The following is a 26,219-nucleotide window of genomic DNA, read 5'->3' on the forward strand; positions in this document are numbered from 1 at the left end:
ATCCAGTTATTTAGGCTTGTCGGAAGCGCTAAAGACTCATGAGTATTTCTATACAAAAATCAGCACGATACGATAATTATTAACAAAATGACGGCAGTTTTAAAATTATTTATTTTGTTAAATCGGCGCGCAGCAAAGCGTTGATGTCTCGCTTGCCTACTGGGCTGCCCGCGGCCACGCGCTAAGGTCGTTGTGCAATCCGGACGCTCAATTGTCCTCACAAAATAAAATCGCTAGTAACATAGGCATTCCTTCCGCCAGCAGATACTGCTTCATTTTTCTTGATAAAATAATAAATACTTTCCTATTAATATTATTGTAGGTACATAATAAAAATAACCTGTTATAAATTTAAATAAAGTCCATAAACTAATGTCAATTTTAAAACAGCTACTATATGTCACTAGAAAATTGCCATGCCGACACCAGCCATCTTGATTACAATTTTATCGCTTTTTATTCAAAAATCGCATTTTATTAAAAAGCTGAGCCAGATAGGTATAGGAAACCCTAATATAATTTGAAAGAGCATTTAAATTTGCTTCGATCGAAAAAAAAATGTAGTGTTGCATTTGAAATAACGAAGTTTTTATGTAAAATAAATAGTTAAAATAGACCAGCAAGATTAAGCATTTTGTGATATAAATGTATACGAACTTTTCTACACATTTTTATCTGCGGAATATGCTGCCGAAGTTTCCCGAATACAATTCGGACCACCCTGAATATCTATACAGGGTGTCAAAAAATACTGTATCTAACTTCGGTGGGTGATTTTACAAATAAAAATAAAACAAATATAGTTCCTATGAACATATGCCTTAAAATGCGTCCCGAAGAATTTACAGCCCTCGAAAGATTAAATAAAAATAATATATTTTGTTTATTTTTAAGAACATTACTGGCAAACCGTTTTTCTTGAAATTTGGTACTCTTACGCTCATTTTAATGCCAAAGCGAATGGCGATAGTGTACAATTCCGTAACAGTCCTAGGGTAGAAAGAAGAAAGAAGAAATTTTAGCTTTCAAGCCGCATCAGCATCAAAGGCTATTTAGCGGCGTATCATCTGCTACTTTAGTTCGGTAGTATATTTGACAAAAAGTAAAAACTAAACAACACGTTTATAGACAGATTGTATATGTTAACAGTACAGACATTGATTTTGTAAAAATAAAGTAAATGGTACAGAACAACATAGAATAAAACAATAAAACGTAAAAATATGTACAATTTAATTAGTAATTGGTTGCTTTATACCAAAATGTAGCTTTTTAGATATTTTAGATATATACAGGGTGTTTCAAAACAAATGCGAAAAACTTCAGGGGGTGATTCCTTGTTCAAAATAAAGGGTAGTTTGCTTTATAAACGTTGGGTCAAAAGTCAACCATTAGGGAGATATCGCGGTACAAAGATGGCGGAAAAATAATGTTTTTATTTTTTATCTTGAAAACGAAAAGAGATAGACTAATGTTTTTCACTTTTTATCGAGGTTGAATACTTCATCATTCTATTACTTAAAGAGTCTTATCAAACACATGCAAAAATTAATTTTGATAGTTTAGTTTATTTAGAAACTTTTTTATCTCTTGTGTTTTTTTGATAAAACTCACCGATTTGAAATTAAAAAATAAAATGTAAAGCATTACATGTCAGGACAAACAACATTTTTAGATAAAGAATCTAGTGGGCAGCTGTAATTTTTTTAGAAAAAAATCTAGTCGGCCGCTGTCACTTTTTAGGATGTTTCTAATATTGTTTTATTTGACATTACCCTACTGCAATACGTTATTATCTAGATTATTATTATTATCATGATTATCACTAGATTCTTAATCTAAAAATATTTTTAGTCCGATGTAATGCTTTACATTTATTTTTTAATTTCAAATCGGTGAGTTTTATAAAAAATACAAGAGATAAAAAAGTTTCTAAACAAACTAAACTATCCAAATTATTTTTTTGCATGTGTTTGATAAGATTTTTCTTTAAATTTCGTTAACAAGAATGATAGGGGTAGTTTATTTCAACCCCTTCCACTCATTTTAAAAAAGTGAAAAAATTACCAGAAAGTGTGTTTTCATAACAGTAATGCTTCCATAAAATTTCATTAGTTTATCTCTTTTCGTTTTCAAGATAAAAAATAAGAACATTATTTTTCCGCCATCTTTGTACCGCGATATCTCCCTAATGGTTGACTTTTGACTCAACGTTTATGAAGCAAAGGAGCCTTTATTTTGAACAAGGAATCACCCCCTGAAGTTTTTCGCATTTGTTTTGAAACACCCTGTATATCCCGATCTTTACAGAAAATCAAAAAGTTTAGGTTGCTCACTTGTAGAAAAAAAAACTGACATGTCTGACGAAAGATTGCAGGCCTCTCTTAGGTTAATTAACTGACTCTATTCCTTAAGGATATGTTTGACAGTTAAAGGATTACTACATTTAACACCTAGAGGCGGTGGTTGGCCCTTAAGCAAAAATTTACAACCTACAATGCCCTAACATGAGTCTGTTAATTACTACGGCTTTGTGAGGATCATGACCTAGGGTAGAGAATACTACTAGTGGTACTTCTTTTATCCTTTAGATACAGTAATTTCAACAAATGATATAAAAAGCAAGAACTTTTTTACGTAAAACATGTGCTCTTCGTTTAGTTTGAAAAGGTAAATGGTTTTCAAGATATTTGCGTTTAAAGATTACGATGCATCGATTTCAGTATTTAGGCCAGTAAACGTAGCCGAGTATTATATGTAAAGGTGGAAAAAATTAGTAACCAATCAATCTCAACGGGAATATGTAGATAATGATCTCCTATTTAACCTCTCAAAAGTCTTATTCGGTCCCAGTGGGTGAAGTTTGAAAAAAATCGCCGCCATCTTGGATTTTTTCGTTTTTTTTCAAATATCTCGGTTGGCATAACTTTTTTCGAAAAATTAAAGATATGTTTTTTGTAGAGAATGTTATTTTTAATTGTTTTAATGCTTAAATTTACACTTGGTTTATCTATATTAACACTATACTGTTAACGCAAAAATTATATCTGATTGGTTTATTAAACTGGAAAATTTATAAAACGTATAGTAAAAAATTCCTCTATCTCTATTACTATTAATTTATTTTAGAGCAAAAATGATTGAAGATAAAATATTCTAAATTTAATTCTCTACAAAAAACATATCTTTAGTTTTTTAGCAAAAAGTTATGCAAACGGAGATATTTGAAAAAAAAAAGATAAAATCCAAGATGGCGGCGGTTTTTTTTAAACTTCCCCCGCTGGGACCGAATGGGACTTTTGAGGGGTTAAATCCTTAGAGAGAGGAGATTATTATCTACACATTCCCGTTGAAATCGTTTGGTTACTAATTTTTTCCACCTCAACCTCCAGATTGACTGGCCTAATTAGTGAAATGATAAAATGTAAAGTAGTGTATTCCACACCCGGCATTTCATCAGCCGACTATTTTTATTAAAAATAAAAATAGTTTGGGTACCTAGGTCGACTCAGCCTTAAATGAGTATTTGGGATTCACAATCCTGAGGTAATAATAGGTGGTTGAAGCGTAATGCTAGCCACATTACCTTCCTTGTATACTGTATACCGAACGGCTCTAGCCTTGTGCTCTAGTATGGCAAGATGTACCTTGTTACTCCCAAGGCGTTAAACGCTATATACGGGAGCTATTATATTATTAAATGTAAAGAAATTTTAAATAAATTAATCTCCTGATTTAGATAATGCTAAAATCGATACAGCGCAACCTTTAAAATCAAATATATATTTCACCTTTTCGAACTAAACGAAGAGTACCTTTTTTTACATAAAATGTCCTAGTTTTAATTTTCATTTATTGAAATTACTGTATCTATAAGGATAAATTAAGTACTACCAATAGAGGACTCTCTACCCTAATGAAAAGTACTCTTTCAGGGCTGTTACGGAATTGTACACTATCGCCATTCGCTTTGGCTTTTAAAATAAGCGTAAGAGTACCAAATTTCAAGAAAAACGGTTTACCAATAATGTTCTTATAAATAAAGAGGAAAGAGGTACTCTTCGTTTAGTTCGAAAAGGTGAAATATATTTGCGTTTAAAGGTTCCGCTGCATCGATTTTAGCATTAGCGAAATCAGAGGAGATTAATTTATTTAAAATTTCTTTACATTTGATCATGTCACTAATACTGAAATCGATGCATCGTAATCTTTAAACGCAAATATCTTGAAAACCGTTTACCTTTTCAAACTAAATGAAGAGCACCTGTTTTATGTAAAAAAGTTCTTGCTTTTTATATCATTTGTTGAAATTACTGTATCTAAAAGATAAAAGAAGTACCACCAGTAGTATTCTCTACCCTAATCGAAAGTACCCTTTCAGGGCTGTTAGGTTAGTTATTCTCACTATGCCTTCCGTTTCCATTCCATATCCATTCCATATCAGTTCCATACTTTTTATTGTACAATTTATAAGTAAAATAAATAAATGCCTTTATTGTCAAAAAAACAAAATGTCAAAATTTACAATTTGTAGACAAAGGTAAACTAAACAAACAAGCTAAACAAACAAACAAACAAAAGAGAATATAAAACATTATACAAATAACATTGTCAGTCTTAGTGTTAAAATAAACATTTATAAATGTTTACAATGTCATGTAATGTAAATATCAATGATCTCTAAATAAATTTATTTCGATGTCATTGGTAAATATAGCAATAGCAAACATTAGACCAGTGTTTACAAGATCAAATTCGATTATCAAAATACAAGTCATTTACGGCGTAGAAAGCTTTGTCTAGTAAATAAGAGTTCAATGCTTTGCGAAATGAGGAAAATGATGTTATGGATTTGATTTCAAGGTAATTGTGCATTTTTTTCGAGTTGTATAATATTGAACTTTTAACTAACTCTGAGCGTGGGGTAGGTAGATAAAGATCTTGCTCCGCGGACCTGAGTGCATAAGTGTGAGATGGCCTTTCTTGAGAAGCTGATACATGCTTACGTATTAGGCAAACGGATTCAAATATAAATAAGGAAGGAAGAGTTAATATTTTTAATTTTTTAAAAAAGTCCTGGCAACGAGTTCTGCTGTTTAGTCCCAGTGAATATCGAACAGCTCTCTTTTGGAGCTTGAAAATGCGGTCAAATTGAGTCGCACAACACGTACTCCAGAATGGAAGGCCATACCTGAGGCGCGACTCAAAAAGTGCGTAATAAACAGTTCTAGCTACTGACAAGAAGTTAAGCTCCTTAGAAACAGATCTTAATGCAAAACAGGCAGAGCTTAATTTTTTCGACAAAGCTTCGATATGCATGTCCCATTTCAGAGACTTGTCTACAACAAGCCCTAAAAATTTTACAGATTTTACGACGTCAATGGTGGTGTTGTTAAGTACAAAAGGCTGCAGCGAGTTTTTATACAACAAAGCTTTAGTTTTAGAAATGTTGAGGAGGTTCGAATCGCACCAAGATTTAATGGTGATTAAGTCATTTGATATAATCCTTTGTAGTGCCGTGATGTCCTTGTTGCTCCAAGTGAAGCTAGTGTCATCCGCAAAAAGACATATTTTACCACTGATGTTTATGTTAGCAACGTCGTTAATAAAAAGAAGAAACAAAATAGGGCCTAGTACTGAGCCTTGTGGTACTCCACGTTCTATTGGCTTGCTAGAAGACAACGTGGTATCCACCTTCACAAGTTTTTTTATCATTATATCACATTTATATCATTACGAAAGTTTTATTTTAAAAATTTGTATCTTTGGAAAAAGGTAACAGATTTAATTAAGAGGTGAAAGAATAAATAAATATCCGCAAAATGTTAACATAACTGGTACAAATGTAAGAACTTGACAACGCTGTTTCCGATACGCTTCAGTCGGTCCGCCAAAAAAATGTATGAAAGTAAAGGATATGGAACGGAAGGGAAACGCAGTAGCGTGTCGTGGATAAAAGGGCGGAGGGGGCGAAGACCTTAAGGGGCGCAATGATCAATAAAGGATCAAATAAATTACAAACTTTTTTTAAATAATAAGACTACATGAAAACTTTTATTTTTTTTTAATTATAAATTTGTTTATTAAAAAAGTTAGTATACAAAACAGTTATTTCAGAGATGCAAGCGTCTTGTTTTAACCGATTTAAAAGAATCAATTATTTCGTCTATATTTAGATCCAGGGCTGTGTTTGCTTCAATACTGAGAAGTGATAAATAATCCTCTGGTAATTATTAATTCTTCCTAATCTATTGAAAGATCCTTCTGCACCAGCACTGTTGGTGGCTATAGTGTAAAAAATCTTCAGTAATGCACATCTTTATGTAGATAGGATATAACTCTAGGACATTGGAAATTAAAAATAATAAATATTCGTCAGGTGCAAATTTGTTGTTATTGCATTAATTTCTTCTAATAAACTGCAAAAATGTTTATATTCATCAACTAAAGAATAATCCATAACAATCCATAAGACATTTTAAATTGTCATCATTGGCGTCCATATCCATCCATATTGGTCCATATCCAATAAACAATTAAATTTTTGGCACATATTAAGGAAGTCTTCAAAATGATTCTCTAGAGTACCAGTTGAAATGTCTAAAGTACCATAAAACACTGATATCTTCAAATTATCTTTTATCTTCAAATTATCAATTATCATCAGAATTTTGATGTAGGTAATCATTCTGGATTTCATCATGAATTTTTTTTATTCTTTGTCTTTTTTTGGAAAATGATGTTGACGTATTGCATTTATTTGCCAAAATAGTAGCCTGTTTTTAAAAATTTTCAAAATATTTTTCACTTCTTAATGATTTGAGATCTATATTTACTGCAGTACTCATATGAGCAGCTGTACATAAGTTGATATTAACCTTTTGCAAGTGCGATTGGACAATATATTAATTTTATTCAGCACTTCATTATAATCGATTATATTTTGGTCGGTGATTCCCCGAATTTATTTCTATCGCGACTGCTTTCCTCTTCTTCTTTGGCGGCGCCGCGCCGGTGCAACGTTATGTCTAGCCATTGTATTTTTATTTATAGACAATGGTCTAGCAGTAGCGTAGTTTCAAGTTTCAAACCCATATGGAAACTTTCGTACGTAGTATATACGCCTACTTCATTAGAGATTTAAATTATTAAATATAAGAATGTTTGCTTATATTTAAGTTAAGTTAAAAAACAAAAATAAAATGTGAGAAATATATACGTCATTTTTTTATCTTGAAGAGCTCAGGGCACGGAAGGGCGCCGTTTGTTTTAGCGTTAAATTTAGTTTTTCTATTTTCTTCAAAGGGCGCCAGGGGCGCCAAGCGCATAGGGGCGGAGGGGGCGTTCGCCCCCCCCTGGCCCCCTATACGACACGCCACTGGGGAAACGGATCGGATAGTGTGCATTGTCCTATTCATTTACATGATACAATATTTTATGTAAACGGAAGGCCAACGGAAGGTGGCTGATATGGAAGGTATAGTGAGAATCAAACTTTATACGAAATTTTTCACAATCGCTATTCGCTTTGGCATTAAAATATGTCATCATCATCATCATCATTCTCAGCTAATTAAACCATTTCTAATTATTATGATGTAGTCCAAAGGTGTAGCCTCCCTTACATATTTAAACACTCTCTTTGTAGTCGGGCCCACTGTTTTTTATTATTGGCTATGCGGGCACAAGTTATCCCTGCTAACTTCCTCATATCATGGTCCCATCTTGTAGCATTTTTTATTTCCTTTAATAAAATTGAATTTAAAAATCTAGTTTTATTTAAATTTCTTAGTATTGGCGCCATCTATTTGCTAGATGCCAAAGATACCAAACTCCATTTGTTACAGCTCACCAGAGAAATAGAAGGGATAGAGAATGAGCGTCAACATGCGCAGAAGGTCTAATCAAGTTGGGCGCCATATTCCAGGTCTTCCTGTCATTTTGTATATAGGTGGTAATCTATAAGTAATCAAATATCAATTTGCTGTTTTCAACCATATGGGGGGCAATTTAAATTTAGTGAAATTCTATCATTTATTATGGTTAGTTAACATTAATATGATTTATTTAATTATCAGTTTCAAAACTGCGTACAATATTGGTATATAATACACTAAATATACGAATATTCTGACAAAAGACGCTACGGACAGATGACCTTTTCGTCGTAAAACACTCGAAATGATATTAAATAAGTATTTACAATATTTCATGTTTACTTGTACTGAATTACGCGTTTCAATTTAAAATTTTTGCAAATTTGGTAAAAATTGTTCTAAACAACTTTTTGTTCAAGTTGTATATTCATAAAAAACATTTGGTTCATAATTATTTTTGATGATTATCTACCTTGTATTTTTAATATAAACCTAGAAAAAATATGTTTTTGTTTTATTTTTTTTATTCGTCCCTTCAAATTATGTTTCAAAAACTGTTACATAACATGTCCTCTAACAAATATTTTCATAATACATAAACATCATTGATTTTATTAAGGGTATTATTATTAGTATTTATCCTGGTTTTTGTCGACAATAAAAACTCAATCTTGTAATAGAACATCAATTTTATATTTCGTAAAATTATTTTGATACAAATTCGATTTGTCAAAATTCAAGTCATTAATATATTGATAAACAACCCAAATTATTCCTAAATATTTTATTATAAACAAAAACTGTTACCGGTAAGTTTGTAAAACACATTATGGTTTGTCGTAATACTAGAAAAAATCATTTATTTTTTGCACAAAAGAAGCTTGTCGATCCTTATTTGTCCATAACAAAATTCTGTATGTACATATACCTAATTTATTATTAAGAAAATTAGATTATATGATCTCAGAATTTTAAGAAATTTTTTTTTAAGATAAAATAGTTTCTTCTCAACTGTAATATTGTCAACTTTGGCCTGTATTTTATCTATTTAAAAACATGGGATTGACAATCCCCTTACTAAAATACATACTGGAAGGTACCGATTAAGTTTCATTGCATCAAATACCTTTACTATAAATCCTGGCTCACAACTCACAATTTAAGGCCATTGCAAAATGCTTTTGAACTTCATCATAGATTTTACAAGAATAAAAGTGTAATATTGAAACAAAGTAACACTGTAAGCTTCATGACTAATAGTCTCATTTTTAACACTCTTTAAATATCATCTCGTTAACAATTATGAATATTATATGATTTTTCTCAGTGATTTGTGGCACAGATACAAATTAATATATGCCCCATAACAGTTTTTAAATAAGAAACTTCTGCCTACAGATTTAATTTTCTTATTGGCATAATACCCTTCTTCCTATATAAATCTTGCCATTTTTTCAGTCCAATGTTCCTTGTTTTTACAGTTGTAGGAATACTAAAAATGTTGACTATAGAACTCGATACTATGTTTGAAAAAGCCTTCATACCTGTAACTGTGCATAAATCTAATTAACTGAATTCTCCTCCTCTTGACACTCTGAATACTGCTGCTGCTAATGTTAGAAATATTTAGCACAAAACTACAACTACCTACAACAAACTTTACAATAAAAATGTTAAATTTTCGCTGTTCGATTAAAATACCCTATCTTATGTTTTCTTTTCCTCCAAATAATCTTCTTGTCAAGTAAGGACCAATTTTATTTGACATATTTCTGGTACACTTGAACTTGTGCTTTTATGGACACTATAAGAGTGCACTGTTTTACAGAAGCACGAACATTGATTCCAAGTATCTTCTTCCTCCACACGTAATAAAAACATCCTCTTTAAATGGCCACATCATACACTTATTTTTGACCATTCCCAAATACAATCACGATTTTTACAAATCGCCTTTAGGAAAACTAAAAATAAACATGGATTACATTTGGATCATCTGTAAACACGATTATGTTGTATAAACTTACACATGAAAACTAATCATTTTTCCCGGCGTATTAGCTTTCTTAGAATGACTATGACAATCAATATACAACAAGCGTTTTTGAATTAGTGTTTAGAATAATTGAGATAATAATAAATTTTAACTAGATAACAACACAAACGAAAAAAAAAACAAAACAAACAGATGTCAATTAAAGAGGGGAAGTGACAGCGAGACCTGGAAGATGTCTGCCATCTTGCCGTCGACAAAAATTTGGATGCGCACTCGTCGAAGCTCATTCTCCCACTTCCATATCTCTGCAGCTCACTTGTCTCGATATTTAATTTTTATTAGCGCATCTATTCGCTAGATGTCAAACTTCATTTATTACAGTTCACTTGTCTTGTTTATTAGCGCCATATATTTGCTATATGCCAAACTTCCTTAATTGCATTTCACTTATCCGAATCTCACTTCGCTGGGGATTGCGATTTTCTGTTCTAATGATTTCGATCATATGATATCACTCTTTTTCTCTCTCATTTTGTCTGTGGTGAAAAGGTGGTTCGGTTCTGAAACTGAGAAGAAGGTTTTTTTTCTGGGAATTTGGATCTGAAGAAGACGCGTGTTTCGGCGTCCGACAAATTTTCCAGTGAAAAGCACTCTGAATCCACTTTTCGATTTCCATTGCATGGGTATCCGATTTGGAAATTTGAAAACCTTGTAAAGTATGCAATCCAAAGTATAGATCGTATTTGTTTGATTTCTTCTTGGAATGATTATTACTTATTTCCGTTTTTTATTTCGTTTATTTGAGTATTTAATTACTGGTTTGGATCGGCATATGGTTTGAATATATTTATGTAAAGCTGATTTTCAGACCAGTAACTACCACATGGTACTCAGTAACTACCACATGGTACTCAGTAACTACCACATGGTACTCAGTAATTACCACATGGTATGCAGTAATAATGCAGTAATTATTGTATGTTTCACCCACTTTCATTTTGTATGGACCTATGTAGACCTTAAGACAGTGTTCCTGACATTACAATCGTTCTTTTGGCTGATATCGAAGACTTCTCCTGCCATAGTCATCTGCATCCACTTCTGTTAGTCTGGAGAATACCTACCTACCTGTTTACATCATAAGAAACTATATACAGATAAGTCTTAAGTTTGATACACAAGGTACGCTTTTATTTTATAATTTTGAGACAACAGATTTAATAACCTGGTAAATTATCACTATTTATCCCACATATTGTAGTCAAAATTATTTTTTATTTAACGTTATAAGTTATAATTTGATTCGTACAGTACACTCTTACTTAGCTATCATATTCTATATGAAAATTATTAACACGTATTCATTTTAAAGGTTTTTGTACACGACATGTTTCGAAACATCATCGTATTGAGACATACATAAATTTCACCTGTTTTTATATTAAGTAGCTTACTTAGTTCAAAGAATACAGTTACCAAATTCGAATCTATTTAAAATAACTTGCGGTTTTATTGGGACCACTGTGACTAATTGATGATACTTGTGTTCGTTTTCAATAAATGTTTAATGTAGGATAGTTATTTCTGACTTTTATTCCTGATAAACATAATAGACCCTTAATGCTGTTGATTACTTTATTTTAGCTATGTTGTGATATCGTATTTTCCTTTTTGGTTTCTTACTTTACCACTCTCATAAACAAAGTAAGTGGCGCCCTTTTCACTGTCTTTGACCATACCTATTTGAATTCTTAACATCAATATTAAAATCTCTGCAGCCTATATATTATCATTTTTTTATTTTTTAACAACATTAGAAAGTCACTGTGAGTCAGAAGCCTTACCTACGAACCCAGCTTTCCTCTAACACTGAGCAACGGATTCTTTTTTCATTCTATTCTGGTAACGACAGAAAAGTCGTCACAATCTGAGGTTTGGTCTTCCACTAGGTCTCTTAATTCCTCGTGGGTACCATGCTGTAATTTTTGTGGTTCATCTGTTGTCCATTCTTTTCTTGCCACCTGTGTCTTGCTAAAGTCTATACGTCTTGCTAAAATGTGTGTAAGAGTACCAAATTTCAGGAGAAACTTCTTCTTCTTATCACGCCCTCTCCTGCCGAAGGTTGGCGATCCAAATGACAATTGTGGCTCTGGAAACTGCAGCCCGGAAGATTTCCGCAGACGAGCGTTCAAACCATCTCCTCAAATCTTTTAGCCATGAGTTCTGGCGTCTTCCTACTGATCTTTTCCCTTGCACTTTGCCCTCTATTATGAGGCGCAGTATTTTGTATCTACCACCTCTCATCACATGACCCAGGTATTGCATTTTTCTTTCCTTGATGGTGTTCAGTATCTCTTTTTGTTTCTGCATGCGCTGGAGTACTTCATTGTTGGTGATCCTTTGTACCCATGAGATTCGCAGCATCCGTCTGTATATATACATTTCGAAGGCTTCTATTCTCTTCTCGGTCTGTGAATCCAGTGTCCAGCTCTCACATCCATAGAGTAACAAAGAGAAGACGTAGCATCTGGCCATTCGAGTTCTGAGATCCGCACTGAGGTCTCAGGAGAAACGATTTACCAATATTCTTAAAAATAAATAAAATGTGACAACGGCCTAGCTACGTTGAAACACCGGTTCCCATTAGAACATCGAAGTTAAGCGACGTATGGCGATACTGGTGGATGGACGGGTGATCGGTTCGAAACTCTGTATCGTGCTGTTGTCCAAGGGAAAAGTGTAAAATGTATTGATACACATTGCTCATTCACGCCAGTTCGAGGCCGGATGAGATCGGATATGTCGTGAGTAAGAGTTAATTTAGACACTTGCCAAGTCGGTAGGCCATTGACCATGATATGGCCGAGGACCGCGGTTCGGATTCCGCGTAAACAAAGTAGGCCCCGTCCAGATTAGCCCTGGCAGCAAAAAAAGAGACGTTCACTTTAAATCTTTACTTTACTTTAAATAAAATGTATTATTTTTAATTAATATTTCGAGGGTTGTAACTTCTTCGGAAAGCATGTTGTGAACATACATTTAATATGGTTATATGTTATATGTATATTCTACAAGTTTATTATAAAATATTAATTTTACCCTTATACTACGGCTATGCCTAAAGAGTTTAAGATACGAAATATACCATTAACTTTATTATTCTTCTCAGAAAGATGGGTGACGCAAATAAACAGGACCATTGCCTTAAGATGAAATAGTCTTAACTAGTTGCATCATTTTTAGTTTTCCTTTGTAATTCATTTACTTTCAGACGCGTTGTCTGGTTTCTATTTACTTAAGAAATAGTCATGTTTGTCCCTTTGCAAACCTATCATAAAATATTATTAAGAAATAGTAGGTATAGTAAACGCCACGAATGTTTGGGAGTGATTCATCGGTCGCTACCATGTGAACTCAAGAACGGTAAACTATGTGAACTAATCTGTTCAAGGTCACATAAAACTTAATTTCAGTGCCGTGGTGTTTGAAGTCATAATATAACAATCAATATATAATCTGTTGTAATTTGTTGTTTTAACTGTCAAAATCTTGTCAAAACATATATTTTGTTATAAATATAAACTGGAATGCCCCATTGGTCGCACTGCAAGCACACCAATGTGAATCAATCAATCAAAGAAACGCGATATAGTATCGTCTTTGTCACTCACGCTAACATTTTAGAATAAGTAGGAGGAGCGCAGGCAGATGATTAGACCGGGCCTTTTAAAATTTACGTTTTTAATATAAAAATGATAGCGCGCGTGTCGATTCTAACTTCATCCAGCGATGAATCACTCCCAAACATTCGTGGCGTTTACTCTACGCCCGTGGATTTTCGGACCGGGCATTCTCATAAAAGCACGGTCGCAGAAGGGACCGGAAGACATTCATACAAATTCTTTCATAGACCTAAGATTGCTGAATTTTTGTTAGTTAAAATTTATATTTTGTATTAAAAATTTAAAAATAAAAAGTAATAACCAATTAGTAAGAATTTAATTATAAAAAATAAATAATAACATTCCCAACACAAGTGGTGATACGAGTCAAATAGAGAACTACAACATTTGGTGGCAGCGACTACAAGATTGGTGACAACGGTGGTCCAACCCAGGACCACAACAAGCATTTTAGGGCATATGTTCATAGGAAATTTTTGTTTTATTTTTATCTGTAGAATCACCCACCAAAGTTAGATACACTATTTTTTGACACCCTGTATAAATTGGACGAATTAGTAATCCACTATGGTAATCGCAAAACAATTTCCGATGCACATGATCAACTTTGAGTGACAAGCGATGGCGACATCGCTGCTAGATTGTGATGGATTTATGAGATGAATCTTAATTTAAAATTGACAAACAACATATTTATTATATCCTTTTTTAAAGAGTTTTACGTTTTATTTTTAATTTAATAACTAATATTTTAGTGATTAATTGATTTATTTGTCTTATTGCTTATTTTACTTATTACATATTGGCAAAAACTAGTCCATTATTTTATTTTATTTTATTTACTCATTACAAACACCTATTGAGGTAGCTACATGCAAAGGCCTAAAGAAAACAAATACAATTACAATTACTTAAAACTAGACATGTACTAAAAAGTACATAGCAATAATATAAAATAAAGTATATATAATAATAAATAAAGTAAATAAGTAACAAAGTACATAACATTTAATTTATAAGATGTGCAATAAAAAAAACAATGAAACCTATCACACCAGATTTGTCTCCTGATGCACCAACAAGATGCGCCTAGTTCGCCAAACTTAATGCTAAACATATCGGGAATTGTGTTCCCAGACAACATATCATTACAAATGGTGAGCATAAACGTGAATGGCGAGGGGCTTCCACCCTCAATGTAAAAAAGATTAAACTCACTCACTCTCAACCTAATCTTTGGTACCCTAAATTTGATACTATTAATCAGAGCACAGTCAGCATATTTTAAATTATTAAGAATGTTATATATAAAGATGACAGCATGTGTCCTTCTCCTAGAGGCCAGCGAAGTTAAATGAAATGTTTCCAACACACATTGATCTGTAAGAGATCATTGTTGGATACATGTTGTTTCTTTTAATGTAAATATAACGAAGGAAACGTTTTTGAACCTTCTCAATTTCGTTACAACGAATGTAACAATTGGGAGCCAGATATTTGACGCATATTCAAGATGCGGTCTTACAAGAGAGGTATAAAGTCTTGTAGTTGATTGTATATCGAAATCTTTACTATTACGCATAACAAAACCAAGAATCCTATATGCCTTGTTAATCAGGTAGTTGTAATGATTGTTAAATTTAAAATTGTCCTGAAAAATCACTCCTAGGTCTTTAACTTCCTTACACCTCACAATTTCCAATGTAGTAGTCTTCAATGACTGTATTGATCTTCCGGAAAAAAGAAACAACACTTTTTAGTATTAAGAAGCATCTTGTTCTCCTTAAACCAGTCCAGAGCCAAGTTCAAATCAGTTTGGAGAGCCCTAGTATCATCAATGTTATTAATTGGTTTAAATAATTTAAAGTCATCCGCAAACAAGAGCCCCAAAGACACCCTCAGACTCTCAGGCAAATCATTAACAAAGATTAAAAACAAAAGAGGGCCTAATATACTGCCCTGGGGTACCCCGGAGGTGGCAACATATTGATTGGAATAAAGATTACCTATCTTAACTCTTTGAACTCTCGAAGTTAAGTATGAAGTTAAAAACCACAGCGACTCACCTGATAACCCGAGATCTGCCAGTTTTTCAATCATAACACAAAAATTCACCTTATCATAAGCATTTGCACAGTCAGTATATATGACATCAAGTTGCTGTTGGTTTGATATTTCCTTCGATACATGTTCAGAGAACACACATAGGTTTGTAACTGTTGACCTTCCCGGCAGGAAACCATGTTGATATTTTGAAATTCTATCAGATACGAATGAGTATATGTAGTTATATATAATTCTCTCAAATATTTTAGCCAGACTATTTAGTAAGCTGATAGGTCGATAATCGTGAACATTCTCCCTCTTTTCCTTTTTAAATATAGGTGTTACAGTGGCTTCTTTAAGCTTGTCAGGAAAATATCCCTGTTTCAGAGCTAAATTAAAAATATGTTTAAGAGGGGCGACCAGAAAACTAGCACATCCGTTATATATATAAGTAGGTATATTATCAGGACCAGTTGTTTTTTGGGCTTTAAGGTCTTTATGCTGGATAGAATGTCATCATCGGAGACCTGAGGGAAACGAAAGCCGCTCTCACAACGACAAAATTGATGTACAGGGGTATTTGGTTCAAATACAGACTGAAAATATTGCGCAAACGCATCAGCAATACTCTGTTCATCTCTCAAGTTCCCATTATCTGAGTTCATCCTCCTTGGCACACCCCCACAATGTGATCTGTTGCGCACGAATGACTAGAAGGTACTGGGATCGTTATTGATATTATTGTTAATTGTTTTTTTATAATTGGCATAATTTAATCTTGTCAGTTTTTTAATATCATACCTTAATGATCTAAATTCATTAATATCTGACAAACTTACTCTACCTCTAGCTTTTAGAGCATGTAGGTGGTTTTTCCTTCTAGTCATACGAACCAAGTCCGAGGTGAACCAAGGAGGATACCTTCTGACCCGAAAAGTGTCCCTTACCATGTACTTGGGTATCGAGGCATCCAAACATCCATACATGTGTTTATAAAAAGCATTAACACTCTCGTTCACATCCTGACAAGACAATACATCCGACCAGTCACATTCGCTCAAAAGATTAAATAACAGGAGGAAGTTACCCTTAGTAAAATTATATTTATAGCCCCTCACAAACGTACTCATTTCTCGCTCCCTCTGCAACGACAACTCTATGTCCAATGCTGGGTGATAAGTATCCTCCGTAAGCAGGGGACACCGTGAAATTATCGCGTCAACATTTGAAATGACTAAATCCAATTGTCTACCCATACTATTATTTACAGTATTCAATTGCCTCAAATCATGTAGGCTCAAAAATTGTTGCATCAGGAGACATTTATCATCAGACCCTAAACAAAAATATGGCAGGTTAAAATCACCTAAAATTAATATCTTATGATTTAAACTAGCTAAAATATTCTCTAATACACTTAAAAATCTCTCAAAGCTATCAATACCACTGTTAGGTCTCATATAGACAATACACATATATAAAATAGACTTTTTAAGTTTTAATTTAATTAGGATACATTCATTATCACAGTTTCTGTCTATTACCTCATAAGAAATTTCCTTTTTTATTGCAAAGAGGACACCTCGTCCTCTAGTTTGTTCTTCACTTCTTCTATCTCTTCTTATCACTGAATACCTTTTGTCAAACAACTCTGAATCATGGATACCATCACATAACCATGTCTCTGTGAAAGCTATGACGTCATAATCTTCGGATAGTACACTCGTGTGAAGGGTCTCTGTCTTTGTTCTAAGTCCACGTACATTCTGATAATACACCGACAATGTGTGAGCACCAGCAGGACTGGCAGTATTCCCAGTTGGACATTGGATATTTTGGTTGTTTACTGAGGATCCTGTAGATTTTCGGGCATCCTCTTCCTGGCAAAAAATTTAGAGACTATCGCACCGTTTGGCCATATTTCTTTGTTCCAGGCTTTTCTAAAATTATCCTGATTTATGGTAACCTTCATTGAGTTATATAGTTCTGGATACTTTGATTGATGTGCTTCACAAATAACCTCTGGGAATTCTCGCATCAAATATTTCTTCAGATCTTCAGGCTTAGTGTTAGGTTTGAGCCTAGAAACATGGAGAGAAATATGTTTAGGAACCGTCTGAATATCCGTAGTAGCCTCGTTTCGTCCTACCACAAACTTTCTCTTACGGTTACCTGGTTTACGTTGAACGGTTTCCCACTTTGAATGATCTCTTCTATTATTTTCCAGATTAACTACTTCTTGCATTACATTTTGTTATTGGGCACTTAATCTGCTCTGACGTACTCTTGCTCTTGACAGTGTTTACACTCGCAGATGATCTAGTTACTCTGGTTGCATATGTTTCGGATCGAGCTATCTGCTTTTCACTTAAATTGTTTGCAAGTATTGTATGAGATGTTTGCGCTACACTTCCACAGGCAAGATTTAGTTTATTACTATTCTCTGGTTTATTAATATTGTTGTCACATTCCGTGGAATTTGCATTGTTCTTATTGTTTACATAGCCAGATATATTATTAAGCTGGTTTTCGTAACTATTTATTACCGTCTTCTGTAGATCACAAGTATACTCTAACTTTTCAGACATATTTCTCATTAAATTTAGTTTTTTCTCAAGAAAACATATCTCTTTTTGTAGAATGATAACTTGAGTGTCATTGAGTTTTTTCATCGATGATCGCATTCTGGGCACACCACTTCTTGTTACAATCATCGCAGAACCAGTGTATATTCTTATTTTCGCTAAAGTTTTTCACCCACGTATCTTTGACTGATACACAGTTGTTATGAAATTTGTTATTACACAAACTATACTTTATAAACTTGGCACTAACTAAGAAATTGTCGGAGCATTTAAAACACAACTCCGTATCAGACGCCATCTTGTTGTTTTTTTTAGGCAACGGCCTAGCTATATGTTGAAACACCGGTTCCCAATAGAACACCGAAGTTAAGCGACGTAAGACGATACTGGTAAGTGGACGGGTGACCGGTTCGAAACTCTGTATCGTGCTGTTGTCCAAGGGAAAAGTGTAAAATCTATTGATACACACTGCTCATTCACGCCGGTTCGAGGCCGGATGAGATCGGATATCTCGTGAGTAAGAGTTAATTTAGACACTTCCTAAGTCGGTAGGCCACTGACCATGATATGGCCGAGGACAGCGGTTCGGATTCCGCGTAAACAAAGTAGGCCCCGTCCAGATTAGCCCTGGCAGCAAAAAGGAGACGTTAACTGAAATCTTTACTTTACTTTACTTTAGTCCATTATGAAGATTATTATAAGCGTTATTATGGTTTATTAATTTATTATGGGTTATTCATTTATTGATGTACACAACGCCATAAGTGGTAATAAAAATTGGCGCCGGGAGGCACGTATAGCCGCCCATACTCAAATATATTAATATCTCGAAAACTGCGACTTTGACTGATTTTGATGTTATTACAAATTTTGTTGCAAATATTATTCCTAATCTTAATTTGAAAACTGCGTATCGCTAGCTACTGTAATTTTGGAGTTATGATTTTTTAAAATTTTTGTCAAATAATAAAGGACAACATTGCTGATCGCGGCATAATGTGACCAACATAGCGATAATAAAATTCGGTTTGAACTAATTTTTGCAGCTTTAATCTAAATCTGTTACAATCATTTGCTCTATAAAGTAAAATGAAGAGCTGCTCGGTATCTTAAATTATACAACAAATTTAAATATTTTGGCCAAAATTTCATTTAGTCAGGTTTATAGACTTTAGTGTCATTATCGATATGATTGATGACGTGCATCGGAAAACGTTTTGCGATTACAATACCTATATTTTCTAATAAGTATAAGAAATCGCCAGCTTCAATTTTGTTTCGTAACGGGTAATCAGCCATTTTACACATGGTTTTAAATACGTCTTTGATGTCATTAAGCGAATAACCATAAGCAGGCCTGTGGTTGATAAATAACTTCACAAATTCTACAAAGCTTATTTCAGTCCTAACGACTCCAGTTTCGTCAAAATCTCTGTATGTTATGTCAATCATCATCGTCTCGTGCTTAAAAAATGGATTAGGTACGTTTATATTTAGATCATTGTACCGGGTGTCCCACTAAGAATAGGATCTAGGCTGTATCTCGGAAAGTATTAGCCGTAGGGTTTACGGAAAAAAATATTTATAACTAAAGGGGCTATGAGAAATTGCTGGAAATTATTTTCAAGTTTGTAGAACGACCGCTAGGGGGCGCAACTGCAACAAAAAATATGAAAATGGAGTTTTTACACAATTTTGCCTAGATAAGGTGTACTATAAGTAACAGCTTCACAATCTTCAGTAAATTTTGAATATTTTTTGTTAGAGCCATTTTCCCCTATCTACCAAAATAAAGTGGTGGGGGAAGGTTAGATCTATTTTTATTTAAATATTAATAACTCTGGACTGGATGATCGGAATCCAACAAGCGAGGGTTCGTTTAAAAGAGCGTTGCTTACTCTATATCGTACCATATAAATAATAATAATAAGCTTTTGAACGTAGACGCTAGGGGGCGTTGTCTTACAATTTAACAAACATTGCGCGTTTTTTCAAAAAAAAATAAATGCAATAATATATGTAATTTTAGCTGATAGTAAACAGTAGCAAAAGATTAAAAAGTCAGCGAAAACCGCATTTTGATATCTTCTTTCAAACCGAAGATATTAGCAAAATTATAATAAATACCAAAAAATAAGTCCTTAATTACCTTATTTTTACAACACGGTATCAGTGGCCCTCTTAATTATGCCCATTCTAACAAAAAAATAAGATAGAAACAGTTAGTTTATTTTAAAATCGACGAAATACCATAATACCAGAGGTTATATTTAATAATTAAGATATTAATAACAGTGAACAAGAAACGATGGTTCAGTGAAGTCATGGTAGTCTTTGGAAAAAAGTTGCTTTTGACGTAATAGTATAAACGTCAAATTGTTCTTAGATCAACATTTTGATAGTCTTATCAGCGTTTTTTTATCTTTTAATTGCTTTTTCAAAATGCCTCTATTATTTGAAATAGTTGAAGTTGTTGGCATTTTATGCGTCTACGTTCAAAAGCTTATTATTATTATTTATATGGTACAATATAGAGTAAGCAACGCTCTTTTAAACGAGCCCTCGCTTGTTGTATTCCGATTATTCAGTCCAGAGTTATTAATATTTAAATAAAAACAGATCTAACCTTCCCCCACCACTTTATTTTGGTAGATAAGGGAAAATGGCTCTAACAAAAAATATTCAAAATTTACTGAAGATTGTGAAGCTATTACTTATAGTACACCATATCTAGGCAAAATTGTGTAAAAACTCCATTTTCATATTTTTTGTTGCAGTTGCGCCCCCTAACGGTCGTTCTACAAACTTGAAAATAATTTCCAGCAATTTCCCATAAATTTCCCATAGCCTCTTTAGTTATAAATATTTTTTTCCGCAGCCCCTACGGCTAATACTTTCGGAGATACAGCCGAGAGCTATTCTTAGTGGGACACCCTGTACAGAGTGTCCCATTTTGGTTGAAATCATACGGTATCTCTGTTATTAGTAAAGATAGGAGGATGCGGTTTGCACAAACCTGTCCCACTTTTTTGTCAAACGAAAGATGCTGTATACAAAATTTTCATAGCCCTCTTCGTTTCTGACTACAGGGTCTTTTCGAAAATTTTACAATTTGGGACAGCCCCCATATCTCCGTTATTATGTATGATATTGAGAAGGTGAAAACTGATTCTTGTAGAACTTTTTACGTAGAATGCAGTAGCGTAGTCTGTTTTTCTATTAAAACAATATTTTTGAAAATATGAACTAAAATTATGATTTTTCAAATGGAACACCCTGTATATATATAAATCATACGATCCGTCTTGCTATGAGCTTCTCAAAAATATATATCACTCTATATTTATTTTGACTATAAAATGGAAAACAAATATCTTGCAGTATAGGTATACAGGGTGCGTCTCAAAAGTGGCTCACCTCTATAACTTTTTTATTTTTTCAGTTAAAAAAACAAGATTTGGTATGTTAGTATATGACATAAATTAGGACTGATTGACGTATTCAATTGTTTTCGGTCACTTCCTGTTTCACCGGAAATGACTACAACTTTTGATTTTTAAACGGCACCCTTGGTATTTTTCTATTTTTTTACTTTATTTGATAGAAAATAACACTCTGAATAGAATGACATATCATATGTCAACTTTTGACATTTTCGCATATGGTTTATTTGGCATTATAACTTGCAGTTCGTAACGAAAATTTGACTCGAAATACCAAGTATGTGGTATCAAATTATTCGTAAAAAAATACTTTTTTCCAAATATGCTAATGAGCCATCGCAGTTCCATTTGAAAAAATTGAGAAATTATTAAAAATACGATTTGAGCATTTTCTAACTGGCCAGGACAAAACACTAAAACATTAGACGATCCAATCTATTTTTCCAAAGCTCTTTGACTAAGAATTAGTGTTTTCAACATAGCCATGGCACTCTAGATTGAAATTTAAAATACAATTTTTCATTAAGCGAGAATGTCAAAATTTGACGTATGATATGTCGTTCTATTCAGAATGTCATTTTCTATCGAATAAAGTAAAAAAATGCCCAGGATGCCATTTAAAAATCAAAAGTTTTAGTCATTTCCGGTGCAACAGGAAGTGATCAAAAACAATTGAATACGTCAACCTATCCTGATTTATGTCATATACTAACGTGCCAAGTCTCGTTGTTTTATCTGAAAAAAATAAAAAAGTTATAGGGGTGAGCCACTTTTGAGACGCACCCGGTATAACAAATTGTATAAGAATTCTTGCCATTTAACTGCTGATAGAGAAATTTAATTCCACATTGTGTTTGTCATAATGTGGATCAACCTGCTCTCACTACCGGTTTCGGAGCCCTACTCCATCATCAAGTGAGCTTGGGTCGATTCCACAAAATGACAAACACAGCGCAGAGTACCTAATTCCGATTTGTCGGAAAGTAATGGTTAGATATTACATGGATATTACCGTTAGTAGCGGTTAAATTATAATATCTAGACTTGGACTTTTGACAAAGATAAAAAGTATCTGGAAATTTTGCAAAATGTTAGGGTGTTAGAATGATTAAATCTTGTATAAAGAATTAGTTCTAGTCATCTGTTGATTTCTGACATGAATATCAAATGTGATTAGTCCTTCTGATTAGCCAAAGAAATTAATGAGTAAAACTAATAGTTCAGCCTGTCTTAATTACAAAGGGATCAAGGAATCCGTAGCAATATTATTTTTAAGACCAGTTGCAAATTCTGTAACAATTTTAATTATTTTTTAATATTGCTGTGTTAATAATTATTACTTCAAATTCAGATGGATAGAAGCCACAGGTCTTTACTAAATCAGGAATCTCATTCAAATTTATACAATCTGATACTCGTCTGGGTAAGTCTATATTTTCATGCTGTAAAATTTGCATATAGAAAAATAAATCCTGCATTTCCTGAAATAACCATCCACTTTTTCCTCCTTCCAAGAGACAATAATATGGTTCTAATTCGGTTCCACCTAGTAGATGTAGCATTTCAATCGATCTGAAAACAGATGCACTATTGTTACATACTTTCTTTCATTCGAAATAAGAACTTTTTTACAAAAATGTCACAAATTATAGCTGGGTTCTGACTTGAAAACATGCATTAGCATTGCTTGAACGGTCGCTTTACAAAATCGCGGTATTTCCCTGGAACGGTCCAGGGAAATACCGCGATTTTGTAACCGAGGCCGAGGCTCCGGCTTCCAAAGTGGCGCTGTTCCCGCCTATACGGTATTTCTGGTCACTTTACCTACCTACTCCTCTACCTGCCGTTATCTCTGTATCCGTAAAAATTCATAAACAATAACAACTTATAAACCCCCCAAATTTGTAAACAATAAACGACATGCAGATGGCTAGAAGAATTTACTTATGTTAGCTTTTCATTTTGGAAATAAAACTATAAAATAAAAAATATAGAATAATCTAATTTATTGGTATTCGATACTTTTTATTAGCTATCTTTTCTTCAGACTGAAGAAGCTTTTTATAAGTTTTATATTTTTGCCAATAATATTTAGATTTATATTCTTCCGATACACGTTATAACCATTAGAATTTAAATTAAAATAGATACATTTGTAAGATAATTATATTTTTCTATCTATTTTCTTATAGACTTTTTACTTTTGAAATAGTTTAGGTTAAACAAAAAAAGTAACATCATTTGAATCATTATTCGAGATACACACACCCTATGCTAAATTTCTTTATCTACGTGTATGTTTTTATCTAGGTATATTCCTTATTCGTGGAAAAGTTAAAAGTAAAATGTTCATGTCAGATAATCAAAATAAAATCAGTCTTACTTTATTCCCATATGTTAGTAAAATGTAATTCTTTTTCTTTGCAGACTATATAATGGGATTCTAATTGGGATTATATTTTTAATCAATTGAAAGTAGCTTTACAAATTTCCTTTTTTTTGGGCCATACTTCTTTGTTTTTTCTTATTTTTGTAAAAGTGTTAATTTGTAACTATCTAATGTACCTAACATATATTTATTATCGATCAAAAATGTCTAGTATAGCGACCGATCAAAGCGCGACGCTACGTACTTACCAGTTCCAGTTACTACTGTTCGCGACCGATGAAAACTCGACACTACGGACGCTCCAGCAGTCGCGCGACCACTGGTACTGAAGCGAAGTACATCGCGGTATTAGGTCGTTACCAGTTACATCTCTTCGTGACAGACAAAGCGGTCGAGATCGCGCGACACTACGTACTTACCAGTTCCAGTTACTACTGTTCCCGACCGACGAAAACTCGACACTACGGGCGCTCCAGCAGTCGCGCGACTACTGGTACTGGAGCGAAGTACGTCGCGGTATTAGGTCGTTACCAGTTATATGTGTTCGCGATAGACGAAGCGGTCGAGATCGCGCGACGCTACGTACTTACCATTCTTACCAGTTCCAGTTACTACTGTTCGTGACCGACGAAATCGCGACCCTAGGAGCGCGAAGTCTAGAGCGAAATATGGCTCTATGCGGTTACTGCGGTTCGAGCTAACTCTAAGGGCGATTATAAATAATTTACAGTTTTGTCGTTATTTTGATCGTCGTTCTTCAGTAATATGTTCCTGATTCGCTGTGAAGCGAGACACGACGTTACCAAGGGATACAAGGTAATGAAAGAGCAAACAATCTAGCTAGAAAAGGAGCGAATACTGCACTAACTGGACCAGAACTGTGCTGCTCCCCAAGTGGAAACCAACTTAAAGTGGAACTCAAGAACCTGGAAGATTCCATCCTTAACCTGGAATGGGAATCCTCCAACTGTCTAAGACACTCGAAGAAATTTTTCAGGACTAAGACCGAGAAAAATCAAAGATTTTCCTTGATTTAAGTAAGAACAATCTTGGGATTTTCACGGTTTTTTTAATAGGACACTATCCCAATGAACATCTCAGTAGATTGAAACTGAGAAACAACGGCGAATGCAGATTCTGTGAAGAAAATGGCCAGAAAGTTCGTACGACTGATATCGAAGATGGAGAATTAACTCCTATAAAACAGTCTCAAATACTGGTTTTTGTGAAAGCCCTGAGACTGTATGATAAGTTATAACTCAAGAAATGGAGAAGTCCCATACAAACAAAATACACACAAAAAATACAAAAAAAATATACAATCTCATCTATCCAGATGAACAAAATAAAATTACACTAAATCACCACAATACACCAAAACACTTTTACTTTTACACTGGACGCGCGTTTCGCTAACCATGTTAGCATCATCAGCAGATGATTATAAACTGCAAGTTAGATTTAGTAGATGATTATAAAGCATTTAGATTATTTTAGCAGATGATTATAAACTGCAAGGGTGATTTAGTGTAATTTTATTTTGCTGTGTAACACTAAAGGTTCCAACCGTCAACTGTAATGTCGAGATGACCTTGAAATGTAATCGGCCTGCAATAATCTTCAAATTAGAGTTAAAAAATTAACTTTGCATTTTTAACTCTAATTTTTAACTGGTATTTTGTACTCGATTTTGTATGAGTTTTAGCAAAGAATATTATAGTTTTAAGAACTCTCGTGTGGAAGCTTTAGTGATTTGTAACACGGTGGCGCTTTTGAACATAATCGAAGCCTGAAAATGCTAATATTTTAAATTTTGAGGGTGCTGGAGAATTCTTAGTCGCTGTGTTCTCGAATTTCTAGGCTCTTCTAGGTCATATTAAAGCGGGACTGGTTTCGCAACAATACATATAAAATTTTATCAAAATCGGTCAAGCCGTTTCGGCGATGGTAACAAAAAACTTAAAAAAACTAGGGTGGGCTACCCTTATCACTTAAGGGTATAAAAATAGATAACAACGTATTCTCAGACCTACTGAATATACATATAAAATTTCAGCAAAATCGATCAAGCCGTTTCGGAGATGGTAACAAAAAATTTAAAAAAAACATCCCCTATTAAAAAATAGGGGATGATGGTAGAACGGTGAAAATTTAGGGTTGTTTGTATTTTGCCAAATAAAAATAATTAAAATATTTTTTT

The 26,219-nt window shown here is 33.6% G+C and overlaps 1 protein-coding gene across 2 annotated transcripts in view; it reads right to left on the bottom strand.

Moving 5' to 3' along the window:
• The window catches only part of LOC115884636 (cilia- and flagella-associated protein 251-like), an 80,971-nt gene that overhangs the window by 4,754 nt on the left and 49,998 nt on the right, over nucleotides 1-26,219 (bottom strand). For both annotated transcript variants that reach the window (XM_030903294.1, XM_030903300.1), the window contains exons 17-18: nucleotides 22,971-23,202; nucleotides 19,420-19,651 (exon numbers count right to left, since the gene is read on the bottom strand). In XM_030903294.1, the coding sequence (XP_030759154.1) occupies nucleotides 19,420-19,651; nucleotides 22,971-23,202 (464 nt within the window). The remainder of the gene's footprint in view (nucleotides 1-19,419; nucleotides 19,652-22,970; nucleotides 23,203-26,219) is intronic.

This window comes from Sitophilus oryzae, unplaced genomic scaffold, assembly GCF_002938485.1.
Source record: "Sitophilus oryzae breed Bouriz unplaced genomic scaffold, Soryzae_2.0 scaffold_111_pilon_pilon, whole genome shotgun sequence".
Lineage (NCBI taxonomy): Eukaryota > Metazoa > Arthropoda > Insecta > Coleoptera > Curculionidae > Sitophilus > Sitophilus oryzae.